The sequence below is a fragment of the Podarcis muralis genome, chromosome 14, assembly GCF_964188315.1.
Source record: "Podarcis muralis chromosome 14, rPodMur119.hap1.1, whole genome shotgun sequence".
Classification (NCBI taxonomy): domain Eukaryota; kingdom Metazoa; phylum Chordata; class Lepidosauria; order Squamata; family Lacertidae; genus Podarcis; species Podarcis muralis.
Genome location: NC_135668.1, coordinates 36,816,456 through 36,833,846, shown reverse-complemented (window position 1 = coordinate 36,833,846; position 17,391 = coordinate 36,816,456). Strand labels below are relative to the sequence as shown.

Below are 17,391 nucleotides of genomic sequence, written 5' to 3'. Positions count from 1 at the left end.
TCAGCCTGGACACTGAGGTCCAGTGCCGAGGGCCTTCTGGCGGTTCCCTCACTGCGAAAAGCCAAGTTACAGGCAACCAGGCAGAGAGCCTTCTCGGTAGTGGCGCCCGCCTTGTGGAACGCCCTCCCATCAGATGTCAAAGAGATAAACAACTACCGGTCATTCAGAAGACATCTGAAGGCAGCCCTGTTCAGGGAAGTTTTTAATGTGTGACATTTTAGTGTATTTTTGGTCTTTGTTGGAAGCCGCCCAGAGTGGCTGGGGAGACCCAGCCAGATGGGCGGGGTACAAATAATAAATTATTATTATTATTATCCATTGATCACTGGGAGCTGATGCCCATTGGGACTGGTGGGGTGGAAGGCGGGGGGGGGGGGGGGCGGGCGCGCAACGGTAGGCAGATCCAGAGCCAATCGCAGGCGGAGCCAACTAATTCTGGTTTCGTTCCCACCTCCTCCCTGCCGAGTTCTACAAAGGCAACACTGAAATGCAGCCGCTTCCACCGCCCTTCATAACCATTGGAGGGGACAGAAAACCCACAATGCTCAGGCTCATTCTCCATTCAACATGGAAGCAGGTGCTCGATAGCTCTCGACAGAGGAGGGCAGCAAGCAGAAAGGGCAATAGCTGTGCCAGGACAGAGGAGTCCCCTCTCCTCCCGATTCCAAGGGGCACTGAAGCAGGAGTGGGGCCCACCTGTGATGGCGTGGATCTGAGAGTCCTGCTCAGAGAAGATGGGGTAGCCAAGGTAAGCCAGGTGCTCCAGGCAGCGATGGACATCCAGGTAGGCAACCAGCCTAGGGGAAATCCAAAGAGAGAGGAGGTTGCCCATTACTGGGATGGCTGGGAGGGCCCGCTGCGTGTGAAGCGGACAGGGTGATTGAGGGAGGAGGCAGAGAAGGGCTGCGCTTACGTCCACTGGCAGAGGAATCCATGCAGGGAAAGCAGGCCTTTATCAGTGGTGCATACCGTGTGGTAGAGCTCAGGCCCCCAGGGCATGTAGGGGAATACACTAAAGAAGCTGTGCAGCTCGGCGGGAGAGAGGGCTCCATCACCATCCTAGAGACACGGAAGGGAAGAAAGAAATGGGCACCTGAGTAGCAGCTCTCCATCAAATGGAAGTCTACCCATTGTCACACAGGGTGGGACCATGCGTGGTTAGCAAGATTCAAACAGGCGGTCTCTGAAATGTCCGTGTTAAATATTCACATTGATTTTAAATTGCAGGTTTTTTTAATTACTCCTTCAATTTCTAATATTGCATTGCGATCTGAATTCTACAGAATGCAAATTGTGATACAATGAAGTACAATATGTAAGAGATAAGAGAGTTGTAACAGCTGTAAGCAGTAAGAGCTGTTCAGCAGTGAAATGGACTACAGGCGGCAACCATTTTAGACACGTCAGATTGGTCACTGCCTGTACTTCAGAAGGGGATGGACTCTCCTTCACTGGAGGTTTTTAAACAGAGGTTGGATGGCCATTTGTCAGGGATTCTTTAGCTGTGATTCCTGCATTGCAGGGGGTTGGACTAGATGACCCTTGGGGTCCCTTCCAACTCTACAGTTCTACGATTTTACGAAAATAAGCAATATAGAAACACAATCAATACAGCATCTAGCATAGCACAATATGATCGCTACAGAAGCCAGGGAAAAATCATTTAATGGCCCGCCACGACCACTGGTCAAGACCACCAGCTATGTCCAAGTGGTCTGCAGGGTGGGTGGGAATGTTTGGGCACTGCTGTTGTTCAAGTGACATCCCTTTGCTCAACTCTGGAATGGCCTACAAGCCTATTTAGGGGAAAGCAGGGCACAATACAGCCAGACGCGACTCGAGTGCCAATGGCAATCATGCAGCGGAGATCAAAGAACTGCAACCCCTGGGGGGGGGGTGTGGCACTGGCAGCAGCACTGTTCTGCACAACCAAGGCGTGTGTGCTTCTGTGCAGCTCACCTTGTCATGCTTCTCAAACATCTTCTGCAGGAACTGGTAACCAAAGTGATTCAGCTCCGTGGAGCTGTCATGAGGCACCCGGATCCTGAAAGAAAGGAGGGCAGCACTGGTCAAGGCAGGTCCTCAAGAAGCCTGGGACTTTTAAAAACCAAGTACAGTGGTACCTCGGGTTACAGACGCTTCAGGTTACAGACTCCACTAACCCAGAAATAGTACCTCAGGTTAAGAACTTTGCTTCAGGATGAGAACAGAAATCATGCGGTGGTGGCGTGGCAGCAGCAGAAGGCCCTATTAGCTAAAGTGGTACTTCAGGTTAAGAACAGTTTCAGGTTAAGAACAGACCTCCAGAAATAATAATTATTATTTTTTTTATATATTTTTATTGCTTTGTTTTCCAGGGTCAAAGTACAACGTCAATGCATCGTCGATAACACAACAAAAGCTTTTTTTTTTTTTTACAAAATGAAAAAAAAACAAAAAAAAATACACTTTTCCAAATCTTTTTTTTCCATCATCAACTGGACTTCCCCACATCTTCCATCCCTGCATTCTTTACAATAAAAATCAACAGCAAATTAATACCTTGTTTCATGTGTTTTTGTATTTTCATCTAAATATTTACTCTGAAAGTTAAGCTTTTCTCAGTCATAACTTAGTTTCATTCATTTCCGAATCTCAATACTGAAGCATGTTTTTCTCAAAATTTAGCAAATTCTCAACATTCATATAACTTAAAATGTTTTTGTAAATAGTCCTTAAATTTTTTCCAGTCCTCTTCCACTGCCTCTTCTCCCAGGTCTCGGATTCTGCCAGTCATTTCAGCCAATTCCATGTAGTCCATCAGTTGCGTGTGCCACTCTTCCAGTGTGGGTAACTCCTGTGCCTTCCAGTATTTGGCTATAAGGATTCTTGCTGCTGTAGTTGCATATAAAAAGAAAGTTCTATCTTTCTTTAGCACTCTCTGGCCCACAATGCCCAGGAGGAAGGCTTCTGGTTTCTTATGAAAGGTATACTTAAATACCTTTTTCAACTCATTATAAATCATTTCCCAAAAAGCCTTCACCCTCGGGCATGTCCACCAAAGGTGAAAGAATGTTCCTTCAGCTTCCTTACATTTCCAACATTTATTGTCAGACAAATGATATATCTTTGCAAGTTTGACTGGGGTCATGTACCACCTGTACATCATTTTCATAATGTTTTCTTTTAAGGCACTACATGCCGTGAATTTCATACCGGTGGTCCATAACCTTTCCCAGTCTTCAAACATAATGTTGTACCCAATATCTTGTGCCCATTTTATCATGGCTGATTTAACTGTCTCGTCTTGAGTATTCCATTTAAGCAACAAGTTATACATTCTTGAAAGCACTTTCGTCTTAGGTTCAAGTAGTTCTGACTCTAATTTTGATTTTTCCACCTGGAAACCAATTTTTTTGTCCTTTTTAAAGATCTCTAAAATTTGGGCGTAATGAAACCAGTCTCGCACCTTTCCTTTCAATTTTTCAAAACTCTGCAACCTCCAAGTGTCACCCACTTTTTCTATTATTTCACAGTATTTTGCCCAGCCACCCCCCATATTAAGTATTTTTGTGGCCTTAGCCTCCATCGGTGACAGCCACCTCGGAGTCTTGTTTTCGAGTAAGTCCTTGTATTTAATCTAGACATTAAACAAAGATTTCCTGACAATATGGTTTTTAAATAACTTATGAGACTTTACCTTGTCGTACCACAAATATGCATGCCACCCAAAAGCATTGTTAAATCCTTCCAGATCTAGGACATCAGTGTTTTCTAGCAAGAACCAATCTTTCATCCAGCAGAAGGATGCAGCTTCATAATACAGCCTTAAGTCCGGCAGGGCAAATCCCCCTCTTTCCTTCGCATCTGTTAGTATTTTAAATTTTATTCGGGGCTTTTTGCCCTGCCAGACAAACTTCATAATGTCCCTCTGCCACTTTCCAAAACACTCCACCCTGTCCACGATCTGCAGGGCCTGAAACAGAAACAACATTCTTGGCAATACATTCATCTTAACTGCTGCGATTCTTCCCAACAAGGAAAGTTTCAGTCTTGACCAGATTTCTAGGTCCTTTTTAATTTCAGACCAACATTTTTCATAATTATCTTTAAACAAATTCAAATTTTTCCCAGTCAAATTAACCCCCAGGTATTTCACTTTTTTAACCACATTTAGTTCCGTTTCCTTCTGGAACCCCTCTATTTCTAAAGGTGTCAAGTTTTTCGCCAGGACCTTAGTTTTTTGTTTATTTAACTTGAATCCCGCTCTTTTTGTACTGGGTTCTGGCTCCTGTAGTGTCAAAACCAAATCATCTGCAAAGGCCTTCAGTTTATATTGTTTTCCTCCGACCTGTATTCCTTCCACCCGCTGGTCCTTCCTAATCAAGTTCAGCAAAACCTCCAGAACAGAAATAAATAACAAGGGTGATAGGGGGCACCCCTGTCGTGTTCCTTTTTCAATTTTAAACTCCTCTGTCACCACATTGTTTACTATCAATTTAGCTTTTTGTTCTGAATAGATTGCTTCAATACCGTTTTGGAACGCCCTTCCCACTCCCATCCCTTCCAAATTTTTCTTCATAAATTTCCAAGATATGTTGTCAAAGGCCTTCTCCGCATCTATAAATATCAAAACTGCTTTCGTATTCAAGTTTGTCTGTAGTAGTTCCAGGACATCCACAATGTTCCTAGTGTTGTCAGACAAATGCCTGCCAGGGAGGAAGCCTGCTTGGTCTTTATGAATTACTTCGTTTAAAACTTTTTTCAATCTGTTTGCCAAAATATCAGCAAAAATCTTGTAATCCACGTTTAGGAGTGAGATAGGACGATAGTTCTTAAGTTGAGTCTTTTCAGATTCCAATTTTGGTATCAAAGTAATGAATGCCTCTTTCCACGATTCTGGTGCCCCCTTCCCCTCCATAATTTGGTTGCATACCTCCATCAATGGTTGAGTCAAATATTCCTTCAATGTCTTATAATACTTGGAGGTAAGTCCATCTGGGCCCGGGGATTTGCCTAATTGCATGTTCTGAATGGAACTTTCAATTTCCTGTTGTGTTATTTTATAATTCAGGGCTGTTTGTTTATCTTGTGTTAGTTTTTCCAGGCCGTAGCTTTTTAAAAATTTATTTATCTCAGTCTCCACTTGGGGTCCTTGAGTGAATAATTTTTTGAAATATCTCTGGAAACACTTTCTAATTTCTTCTGGTTTCTGAATACATTCTCCTTCAACCTCTAGATTGGTAACAAAGTTCAATTTTTGTCTCCTTTTCAGCTGCCATGAAAGCAGCTTCCCACATTTATTTGCTGATTCAAATGATCTTTGTCTCATCTGTTTAATTTTCCATTCAACTTCTTGATTTATCAGTTTCGCATATTGTGCTTGGTGGAATTTTATTTCTCTTAAAACTTCTTTTGATTTTGGATTAAGTCTCAACCTTCTCTCTCCGTCCTTTATCTTTTCCAAAATCTTGTCCTTTTTACCATTCCAGAGTTTTTTCCTAATAGTATTCTGTTGTATCAGGAACCCTCTCATAACAGCTTTACTTGCGTCCCAGATTGTTTTCTTTTCCACCGAAGTGTTCAAATTTATTTCAAAATAGTCTTTCATCATTTTTTGGGCCTTCTTTACAATCTCCTGATCTCTGAACAAAGAGTCATTCATTCTCCATCTGAAGGATCCAGCTGGTGTAAGTCTCAAGTCTATTTTCAAGGCGTTATGGTCGGAGCAAGTTTTGGGGCAGATCTCTATTTTTTTAGTCTTAGGTGCCAGTCCTCTAGATATCCAGATTTGGTCGATTCGTGTCCAAGATAGGTGGGCCTCAGAAAAGAATGTTCCCTCTTTACCTAGAGGGTTCTTTATCCTCCAAATGTCAATCAAGTCCATATTGTCTGTAAGTTCAAAAAAAGTCTTTGGTAGTCTGCCATCTTTAGTCAAGTTTTGGTTTTGTGACTTATCCATGTGTGTGGAGACAACCCCATTCATATCTCCCATCAGGATGATGTTATTATAGTCAACATGGTCCAGCATTATCTCATGCAGCTTCTTGTAAAATTCCGATTTCCCCTCGTTCGGTGCATAAATTCCTACTATCAGAAATTTTTCTCCTTGTGATTGTATTTCAATCGCCAGAATTCTTCCTTGTTCATCTTTGAACACAAATTTTGGTGCTAGGCTCTCCTTTGCATATATCACTACTCCTCTTTTCTTTACTTTGTCTGATGAAATAAATTCTTGGCCTAGTCTCTTGTTAATTAATACTCTTCTGTGGAGCCTGGTCACGTGAGTTTCTTGAAGACAAATGACGTCTAGTTGTTCTTTCCTCAATATATGAAAAATCCTTTTCCTTTTTTCGGGGGAATTTGCACCATGAATGTTCCAACTGAAGAGCTGCAGAGACATCCTGGATCAGTTTGTCAGCCAATAGGGTTGTCTCCCTTGTCGTCTATTCCTGGAGGTGGGTCTTTTTCACCAGGCGGGGGGGGGGGGGTGGCCAAGTACCTGCTGTTCCTTTCCGAAGGTCCTCCCCGTGGTCGTTCAGGAACTTTTCTTGCTCCTCTGCTGTTCTAATTCTTACCTTCTTCTCTTTCCAGGTAAAAGATAGTCCTTGGGGGAATTCCCACCTGTAAGGAATTGTGTTGTTTCTCAGTAATCTTGCCAGATCTTTATATGTAATTCTTAAGTCCAACAACTGTTTTGGTATATCTCTGAAGATTTCTGCTGTCTTTCCCTGTATCACCAATGAATTTTTGAAGTGTAGGCCGAGTATATTATCTTTTTCTTGCTTAGATCTCAATATGATCAAGCAGTCTCTTGGTTTATCCTTCTTAGCCACTCTTCCCAGTCTAAAGGCGGTGACAATTTTGAAGTCCTTCTCTTCTGCCAAGCCCCAGAACTTGGATATTTCTGCTGTCAAAAAGCCGGTCAGATCTTCCTTTTCTAATTCTGGGATATTTCTAAGCCTAAGATTGCTTTCTCTGTTTTTCAGCTCCGCCATAGACAGGTAGGCCTGCTGTTCAGTAACCTGTCTGCTCAGTGGTCTTACTTCTCCTCTTAGTTCCTCTATCCTTTTTTTATTTTGGTCTGCTTTTGCACTTGCTTCCTCGGCTAATTTTCGACTCTCTGTTGTAGTCTTTTCAATATTTCCTATCGCCTGTGTATTTTGAGCAACTTGGTCTGTCAATTTATTAATTGTAGCTGTCACCTGGTCAAATTTAGCCGCTTGTTCATCAGCTTTCTTATTTAAAGCTGCCAGTTGGTCCAATATTTCTTTAGAGATAGGGTCTAGCCCTCCTGCAGCCATATCCTCCAAAACTGGCTGTTTAAGTTGTCCTTCTTGCAAACCTGTCACAATTGGAACAGATGACCTGCGTTGCTGCACAGGCAAAGTTAATTGCACTAGTTCGGCTTGTTTTGCTTTCTTGCCAGCCCTTGTTTTTCCTGCACCACTCATTCCACAGCTGTCTATGTTTCAAGGTCAAATTGTAAATCCCATGGGAAAAGCAATCCAAAAAGTAAACATCCAGACATAAAAAATTCCAAAACAACCAGCAGTTCTCAGAGACTGATAATTCCACAATCCAGCAGGGGGAGCACCCCAGAGGTTAGAGAGAAAGATGAAAATTTTCCATTAAGTTCCCAAGTAAAGTAAAATCCAAAACAGAGGGGGGAACCCTCTAAATTCCCTTTAAACTGCAGAGAGTAAAAGTTCCTTGCAAAGGTGCTTGCAACAGTTCCTTTCTTGTAACTTGCAAAATAGCCCAATGAAACTTTGTATCCCTATACACAGTCACCACAGTCTGATGTTACTTTGTATCCAGACAGCCCGAGAGCTGGGTCTCATAACTTTGTAATCCACAAAAGATAAAGAGGAATAACACAGTCTCTGTCCACTTATAATACAGTTTTAATTTTTCCTTAACTTTTTAGCAATCAAGTCCGAATTTGCAGGGTAAATTCCAAGTTCTTTTGAACTCCTTTCAACGCTTCCGTTTTAGAAAGACTTTGCTCAGCACTTTAAACAGAGACGGAAGACTGACTTCCTTTTTAGCGTCTCCCGCTTTCAGCCGAAATTCACGAATTACTGTTCAAATAGAGTCTCAAATTTCTTACTCACGAGTATGTTGTTTCGAATCAAATGTTCAAAGAAGAAAGGTCAGCGCTCATCAGCAGCAGCCGCACGGCTTCACTTCCGCGGAAAGAGCGATGGATTCACAGCACCGCTACCCCCTCCACGTTCCGGAGCCCCTTACGGGGTCCCTTCTGCGTTTCCGAGGTCGCTCCTGGTGCCCGCCGAATCCCACGGCCACGGGCTCACTCTACCCGTGGATTTTCTGAATGGGTCGTCGCTGTGCCGCAGCGCACGACCCTTTTCCGCGGAGCCCCTCTTCAACAGCTGAAGAGGACCGCCATTGCCGTTTCGCGCCGCCTCCGGAAGTCCCAGAAATAATTAAGTTCTTAACCCGAAGTACCACTGTAATACCTCCCCAACAGGTGAATAATGGCCACTCTCTGAAACCCATGGCTGGAACTGACCCCAAAAGGAGGGGAAACCAAGACTTAGGAATGGAAACCAGTAAAGGACTTTCCAGATGGCAACTAAACTTGCAAATGCTAAGGAACAAGCATGGTGGGTGAACACAGAATGAGCACCTGCTCAACATGCAGAAGGTCTCAGGTTCAATCCCCAGCACTTCCAGGTAGGGCTGGGAATGTATCCTGTCCCAAATCCTGGAGAGTTGCTGCCAGCCAGTGTGGACAATACTGAGCCAGATGGACCAATAGTCTGACTCAGTATAAGGCAGCTTCCTGTGTGCGAGTTCAGAATCATGTCTTCCCATTGTCCCATATGTCAGTGGTCCCCTCTTTCTCCTTCCCCTTAACATTCAAGAGGGCAACAATTTACGCACGGCGGGCAGAGATAGTCGTCTGTCAGCTCCAGGGCATCATCATAGCCAAAGCGACGCAGAATGGTCCACGTAGTCTCATGACGCCCCCTTTGGATGAAGAGCGTATTGAGGAAAAGGAAGCCTGGAAGAGAGGAAAGGATTTTGGGTCCCAAGTGCATAGCATGATCAGCAGGCAATGGCAACAGAGATGCCAGAAAAGCTGATCTGTAGTGATCTTGCACCACACAGGCAGCAGCTCTGAATCTTCGCGAGATTCAGCTGCTGGGTGCCTCTTCCTGGTGCACACTGAAAGTCACATGACACAGGTGAGACCGTGTGCCTCTGACTGGTTTGCCCTGACCTCGTCTAGGACACTGTATCTGACTTTTCCAACTGCTTCCATCATAGGCACCACATATCCTTTGTTTCTATTGACAGACCCACACTCTGTAACAGGGTCGCAACTAGGCCATGAGTGAGATTTCTGCAGCTGGAGTTGCCAGCTAGAAGATCTTGGCACAGGAGATTCTGGACAAGTTAAATCCCAAACTCTCCTATACAATATTTAATTAATGGATGGAAATCTCAGTGTGACAAAACGTGACATTCAGACTTATTGCTCTGCCCACTTTTACCTCTGGCTCCGCCCACTATTGGCAGGTGGCTTCCAGACGGCTGTCCAGAAGGGAAAGGCTGCCCAGGCTGAAAAAGGTTCCTCACCCCCTGAGTTAACCCAATGAGTCTTCCCTGCCTTCTCAGTCGTTCAATTTATTCCCATGTGTAGCAGTAAAAGCACTCCCCATGTTCTCTTGTCTGATACTTTTCCTCTCCTGGCGCAACTGCTAAATCGTTCCCCAGCTTGTTCAATCAGAATCAAACGAACGCAGAGAGTTGCAGCAGTGAACAAGGAAGCTCTGTTAAAATGAAAGCTCATTCAAGCAGGAAAACACGCAAAGCAACTGCCTGCAGCCTGTTTCAAGCCAACATCAATTTTGCCCTTGGGATATGTGCTCTAAACTGGCTGAGCAGCCCTGGCTTCAAAGGATGCCCCTGGGCTATCTGTGCAACTCTGCAGTGCTGCTGTCCCTCTTTCTGATCCGCAGAGATGGGCTCTAAGATGATCCCCAGAGCCAGGCATGCAAGTTTTCTGCTGGAGTTACCATTGAGGGTCAGTCCGTTGTCCTGGACTCCGTCTGTTGTGTTTTTCCAGACGACCATTTTCACATCTTCCAGAGCCTGGGGTGCCAAAGGATTTCCGAAGCAGGACTTCTACCTCCCAAGAGAAGAAAGAGGGGGCCAAATCAGGAAAATAGGCAGTTCCAGTTTATTTATTTTTAAACCTATTCCACTGGAGCCAAAAGGAAGAACCATACCACTTTAGTAGCTACTGTAAGGTTATTACATCCTATATTCAACAATATCCCAAGTTAGGTAAAGTCAGTTCATGGGATCTGACATTCAACGATTTTAGAATCACAGCATTTGGGGTGGGGAAGCCAGCACTTCTAGCCTTTGGGAAGACAATTGCATTTATTTATTTCACTTCTAAAGAAACATCCTATTTCACTTCTAAAGAAACATCCTAATAGGATTTAACAGTAAAAACACCACCACAATGGGTTGCCGCCAACTGCCTTTTACTCAAGAGTAGACCCACTGAAATTGATGGACCCAAGTGACTTCATGCCCATTAATTTCAATGGGTCTGCTCTGAGTAGATCTAGCACCGGCTACAACCCAATAAAAACAATTGCAGATTCAATACAGGTCCCAGTAAAATCTCAGAAACTGAGAAAAAAGAGACTTGCTAACCCTCTGCTGTTGCAGCTTGCCTCCCCACCCAAAATTAAATTATCCAGTATGCACAAATTTGCATATAAGCTTTAGAATCTGGGTCTTTCAGGAAAGCTGGAGCTAAGAAACCAAATTTGACAGCCTTGTGCAAATAGCTGCTGACTCAAGCTTTCACCTTGCGAGAAGAATGGAGCTGCTAACTCAGGTAAACACTACAGTTCCTTTTCCATTGACTGGAAAATGTGATTTTCCTCCTCTCACCTCCTTCATGGAAGAGGAACCAGGGGAATTCACGTCTGCAACGTTATACAGTTGGGGAAAGCAGGTTGTTGGCAATACTAGCCAATCCTACTCCTGCTCAAAGCAGACCCACTGAAAACAATGGACATGATTCAATGGCCATGAATTTCAGTGGGTCTACTCTGTGTATAACTTAGTTGTATGCAACCAAGACTGTTGATTGCCAGCGGCTGATTGTCAGAATAAATTCCTAAGAAGTCAGGACTTAACCTGATGGCAAATTAACTGGATCAGCAACATTTGTCCTCCCCATATGTCTGGGGGCGCAGAACAAATTCTGTTGCCTCTTGAACGGGAAACATTGAGGCTGATGCCCAAGAGGATAAATCTGCAGCAAAGCCAGGACAAAGTAGGATGGGGATCAAATGCTGGAGTAGGTCACAAAGTCAGGAAGACCTGGATGGCTGGCCACAGACCCTTGACAAAATATCCAGTATTGGAGCTATCTTGAATCGAATTAAGAAAAAAATAGAGTCCTTCACCAATCAAAAGTCTAGCCCGGAAGCCATTTTTATTTATCAAAATTTATATTCTGCTTGTTCATAAAAACTAAGTGGTTTACAAAAATATAAAACAAAACATTAAAATTATTGATTAAAAACAGGTATTTTAAAATATACAAAAGCTGATTAAAACCATCAGTAGCTAATAAGAAACCAAACACATGTAACTTCAGCAAGTCTGGATAGTTTTGCCAAAATAAAAATGTTTTAAGCAGGCACCGAAAAGGGTACAGTGAAGGCACCTGATATCAATCGGCAGGGAGTTCCAAAGTGTAGGAGCTGCCTATACTTGAGGGCTTTCAAGGTCCACTAACAGCAGAGAATGATGTAAAATTTGGGCCATAGGGCTGTATCCAACTAAGTTAGAATACACCCACTGAAATTAGCGAACCTAAGTTAGTTGTGTGCATTAATTTCAATAGGTCTACTCTGAGTAGGACAAGTACTAGTTATGCTCCATAGCCTCCACATCAAAGTGATTAAACACCTTTCAATAACCTTCTGCCAAATTTGGGGGTTCTTTTTAAAAATCTGCCTCAAGAATCAAGGAGGCAGATTATGTGAACTGAAATCATTGTCAAATAAAACCCTGCCCAGAGAAACAATCTGGAAGCAGTAGAAGGCTTGCTTTAAGATCTTAGACCATGCTAAAATTTCAAATTTCGGTGGCAGGAAATGATGAGAATGCAAAACTTAATTTTCACCAAGGAAAAGAAACAGTGTGACAGTTAACGTGACTTTAAAAAATATATTTTGTGGGTGTTTTAATCCATAGAATAGCAGGAAAAATGAACATAGATGTGGAGAAAATGAAGGGAACTGGAAAAGTGCTGGATTGGTTAAACTTCAAGCAGAGCAATAAGAGGCTTATGATCAAAAGACTTCAAAAACTTAAAGGTCTAAATTTTAAAGGATGGGCATCAGCTGCTGTCTGCAAACAGGACTCTGCATACCTGGCACTAAAACACATCCAGCAACTCAATCATGTGATTTATGTGAATTGTCATGCTTCCTGTCCATAAAATTTATTCTAATTTCTCTTGTCATAAGGAGGTGCAATCAGGAACGCGTAGCATTGCTCACCGTCTGCGCTTTTTGATTTCTTTGCTTTAACTTGGTGTCGGGCCTCAGCCTGATGATTAACTGCTCTAATTTGTTTCCTATTTTTTATCTTGTTCGTGTTCTGATGTACTTATTACAGCCTGCCTTTAACCCATTTTATTGCCGCGGGATTGCAATGTAATGAAGGACAGTTTGTAAGTGAGGCAGACAAAATACATTCTTATTCAGCTATCCCACCTGGCTGCTGAGGCTTTGGCAACTGCAGCCCCCAAATAGGAAGGTATATTAATTGTGCCTGTATGGGTGAGAAACTTGTTTAGGTTAAAAAAAAAGGGGGGGGGGTGATAAGAAGAGATTGCTGGATTAGGCCAATGGTCTACATAAACCAATCAGATTGGGAAAGATTATAGAGGGAGGATTTGAAATTCACAGCATGCTGTACATTGAAATAAAATTATATGAAAATGATGTACAGATGGTATTTGACTTCCACACTACCAACGTATGTTGGAAGTGTAAAGAGAATGAACGCTCATTCTACCACATATGGTGGATGTGCAAGAAGGCTAGAGCATTCTGGGAAATGATATATAATGAACTGAAAAAAATGTTTAAGAAAACTTTTGTAAAAAAAATGGAAGCTTTTTTAATAGTCACCACAGGAGAAGAAATACCAAAGGACTTAAAAAGACTGTTTACATGTATGCAACGACAGCTGCAAGAATGCTTTTTGCCCAGAGATGGAAGGAAGAGGAAACACCAACCAAGTGGATAGTGAAAATGATGGACTATGCTGAAATGGTGAAAATAACTGGGAAGCTCAGACACCAAGATGACAGTAAATTTTAAAAAGAATGGTATAAATTTATAGAGCACATTAAGGAACAATGTAAAGATTTAAAGATGTTAGTAAGATTGATATAGGGTTGACTGTAATTTTTAACAGGTAAAGGATTAAATAAGGATTTAATTGAAGTTGGATATATGTAATTAGATGCGGTTAAAATTTAAAAATGTATCTGTGGAAAACTGAGGAGGAGGGAAGTCCAGGGGTTCAAGGAATCCCACAATTGTATAAATATTGCTGAATTTAAGTTTGAATGATGTTAATGATGAAAAACTGTATACACACACACACAAAAACTATATTAAATGGTCTACATAAACCAGTATCCTGTTCTCACAGTGGCCATTCAGATGCAAGCAGGACTTGAGCACAAGAAAACTCTGCTCTCCTGTGGTTTCCAGCAACTGGTAGCAAAAGCAAAAGAGGAAAGCTGATATTTACCAGAAGCTGCATGGAGTTACCCAAAAGTATGTTCTGCATTGTTTTGTTACATGGGAACATACCTGGAAATAGTTCAGCTCGTCATCGCTTAGGATCTGGTTGTTATCCTGGTCAGACATATTGAAGATCCGAGTGAGGGCCCGTGCGCATGCTGGCCTCAGCTGGTGGTAGAAAAAGAACACGATTTATAAAAGCAGGCCATAGGAAGCACTGGTTCTCCACTCCTCTTCATTGCACAGAATGCCCTGATTACAGGCAGAAAGGACGACAAAATCAAAGCCATTGTCCAGGCAATCTAGGAACAACAGAGAGGGCTGGTGTTCAATGTAGTATTACATCGGGAATGGAGAACCCACATCTGTCCAGATGTCATTGGACTACAGCTCCCATAAGCCCCAGCCAGCAAGGCCAGTGGTGAGGGATGATGGGAGTTGTAGTCCAGCAACATCTGGAGGGCCACAGGTTCCTGAGCCAAAGTGGTTCAAAGGTGCAGCTGCAAGGCAGCTTGAGCTGGCATTGTAGGATTTGCCTGGAAGTGATGGAACTCTCCAATCTAAAGAACTTTAGAAGACAGCTGGGGTCCTCTCTGGGTACAAAACCTATTTGCGGCTCTGAGACGATGTATCCTACCTGCTTCTCCTCTGGGTCGTAGAGAGGGGCTGTTGGGTGCAGAACAGCCTTCTGGGCGTAATAGAACAGCTCAGAGATGTTCTTCAGGTTCTTTGCAGAACACTTGGAGCACAAAGAGGGGAGGGGAGGGAGAGAGAGGCAATTTGAGAGAGGTAGAAAGGAATGCTGAACCAACACAAACAGCACAGGCTGGAAAGAAATGCTTCAAGATCTCTTTTTCAGGCAGGCCACGGAGGAAGAAGCCCAGGACTAGATGATGTTATAAACAGGGAAGCTTCCTGTTTAATTTCCACTCTGGAGGGTAACTCAGCAGAGGAAAGACCACCTGTCTGTGCATTCCCTTTCAATTATGGTCACATATATCAGAGTACTACAATTCCCATAATGCATTGGGGTGGCAGTGGGGGAGCGAGAGACCATTAGTCCTTCAAGTAGTTTAGATGACCTCCATGGGCAATATAAATAAATGCATACATGACATTTAAAACAAAGATCTTGACAGATCTGCAATGTCTTGTATAGCTTTAAAAGACTAGACAAATTCATACAGGTAAGGCTTTCAGGCTTCCCACAAACATCTGCTTGGCCATTGGGAGAACAGGAAGCTGGTCTAGATGAGCCATTGGCCTAACCCAGTAAGTTCTTCTTAAATTTGTACAGGATTTTTAAAAAAATCTGTCCTGAGTCCACTGAACTCAGTCTGTGTCTACCGGGCTTTAAGTGGAAGTGGGGCATGCAAATTCAATGAATAAATAAAATAATAACAATTCTGCCAATCAGTTCTGTTGATGACCATGGCAAGGGTGAGGAAGTCCTTTCTATCCACTGGCTGCGTTTGGCCTTCCTTCTACTATCAGATCAGTCATAAGGGCTGGTTTGACTGGTGTCGTAAGTTTCCCAGCCATGTGAAAGACCCCAGTCATTTCCCAAGGTATGCACATGAACAGACAAAGTTAACATGTGAACTAGACAGTTCACTTTGGCTGCAGCAGTTTTGCCATGGTTCTGGCCATAGCTGTGAGCCTTATATACACAACTGCCCAGGGTGGCATGGGGGAAGAGGTTGCTGGGAAAGAAAAACCATGATGTGAGACAACCACGGAGGCTGCCAATCAGAGAATTCTCCCCCTGCTCCACCTCATATGCCCAAGCAGATCCCCACCTCCACGCAGGTCTCAATTTCCGAGAACTGGTTCATGATGGGCAAGATGGTTTCCATGGAGCTCCCAGTCTGCAAGTCGGACTTGTTTCCTACAAGGATGATGGGGATCCTAGAAAAGAGGGAGAAAGGGGGTGGGGTGAGGAGAGAGAAAAGGTGTCGGAAACAAGAATGGGCACACAAGCACTGGCTGAAGAGTTTGGAGCAGTCTGCGTGTCAAGGCAAATGCAACAACTGGAGGGGAGGGGAGAAGTAAATGGAGATCTGCATTTCTTAATTTGCTTTGTCCAATTTAGGCAGGGGCTTCCACCGACAACAGATGAAGGGGACAACTGTTCCTGGCAGAAGAGTTATTAAGGGGCCCCAAACCTCAGGGAAGACGCAAAGAGGCTAGGTCTACTCAGTTAGCAGGACCTAAAACTTGGGTCTTTCACACCTGGTCCAGGATCTGCTTCTTCTTCATTTCTCTCTGAATTCCTCACTGAAATGTATAATCTAGGAACAGTTTGCCCACCACATCTTCTGCTTTCAGGAATCAGACCTTAGCCTGCTTCCAGCATTGAATAACTGAAGCCTTTAAAACAGGTGTGGGGAACCTCTGGCCCTCCATATGTTGCTAGTCTGCAACTCCCATCATCTAGAGCCATTGGCTATGTTGGCTGAGGCTGATAGGAATTGTAGTTCAGCAACATCTGGCGGGCCGAGGTCCCCCAGCCCTGCTTTAAAAACAGGGGCAGCAACTGAGACCCAGACATGGGCAAAATGTAGCATCCCATCTTGTTGGGTGATACACTACCTGGAACATTTTTCAGCTCCACCATTCACCATTGGGATCCATTTTGTCCGAATCTAGGTGGGGGGAAACAGAAGGAAAAAGCAAGTAAGTGAAGTGGGAAACTAACAGCAATGCAGCCACAGAAAGAGAATCTTGGGCATGGCAGGGTCCCATGGGATTAACAGGTTGGCAGGCACCTAAATGCTACGCAGTTCGGCCCTGTAAAAAAATGCCAGACCTGCCCCTGTCAATCAACCCATGCGATCCAGGCCACTGTGAGCATGATAAGAGAATAGGTGCACCTCAAGAAGATGCCCAACAGAGTCAATGCCAGTCAAGAATGTAAGAATAGTCCTGTTGGAGCAGAGCAAAGGCCTTCCTGGCCCAGTATCCCATTTCCTGCCCCTGGGAAGCTCACAGGCACAATGAAGGCCACAGCTGTCTCCCAACTGCAATACCCAGTAGCTGGTATTGAGAGGCATACGGCCTCCTATTCTGTAAGCAGCATATAGAGCCCTTATGACTAGGAGCCAGTGATAACCCCATAATCTGTGAATGGATCGAAGTTCATTATGTCTTGCCACCCCTCAGACTGCTGTGTGCAATGGTGATAATCAGCAGAGCGTCAGGCAGAAGCACAGCTGCACTTTTGCCAGGCCCTTGTGAAAGAGGGGCAGGAAATCCCAGCCCTTACCTTGTCAATGGTGGATTCCTCCGTGACATCGTACACCATGCAGACCACATTTGCCTGCAAAGGAGCAAAAAGGTAAAACAAGGTAGCTCATGTCCAGGAATTTTTTTTTACTGCTTGATTCTGCCCATTGCATGAACCAATATGCCAGGCTGCCAACTGAGAGGTGGCATCTCAAAACCACCAAGAGGGTTAGAAAAGCCCTCACTTTTCAGTAACAAAAGTCCCAACATCTGAGCCTCCCTGCTCAAGGAGGACATCTGCCTGCTGGGCTCCCCATGCTCTGCTCAAATCCGACCACCAGCTCAGCTCAGACAGTGC

At 43.8% G+C, this 17,391-nt stretch overlaps 1 protein-coding gene across 2 annotated transcripts in view; it reads right to left on the bottom strand.

The window, feature by feature from the left end:
• Positions 1-17,391, bottom strand: part of RHOT2 (ras homolog family member T2) — a 38,446-nt gene that overhangs the window by 7,527 nt on the left and 13,528 nt on the right. For both annotated transcript variants that reach the window (XM_028705894.2, XM_077918401.1), the window contains exons 5-14: positions 17,074-17,127; positions 16,401-16,453; positions 15,608-15,716; positions 14,446-14,547; positions 13,878-13,976; positions 10,029-10,137; positions 8,890-9,010; positions 1,960-2,044; positions 914-1,059; positions 697-797 (exon numbers count right to left, since the gene is read on the bottom strand). In XM_028705894.2, coding sequence (XP_028561727.2) covers positions 697-797; positions 914-1,059; positions 1,960-2,044; positions 8,890-9,010; positions 10,029-10,137; positions 13,878-13,976; positions 14,446-14,547; positions 15,608-15,716; positions 16,401-16,453; positions 17,074-17,127 — 979 coding nt within the window. The remainder of the gene's footprint in view (positions 1-696; positions 798-913; positions 1,060-1,959; positions 2,045-8,889; positions 9,011-10,028; positions 10,138-13,877; positions 13,977-14,445; positions 14,548-15,607; positions 15,717-16,400; positions 16,454-17,073; positions 17,128-17,391) is intronic.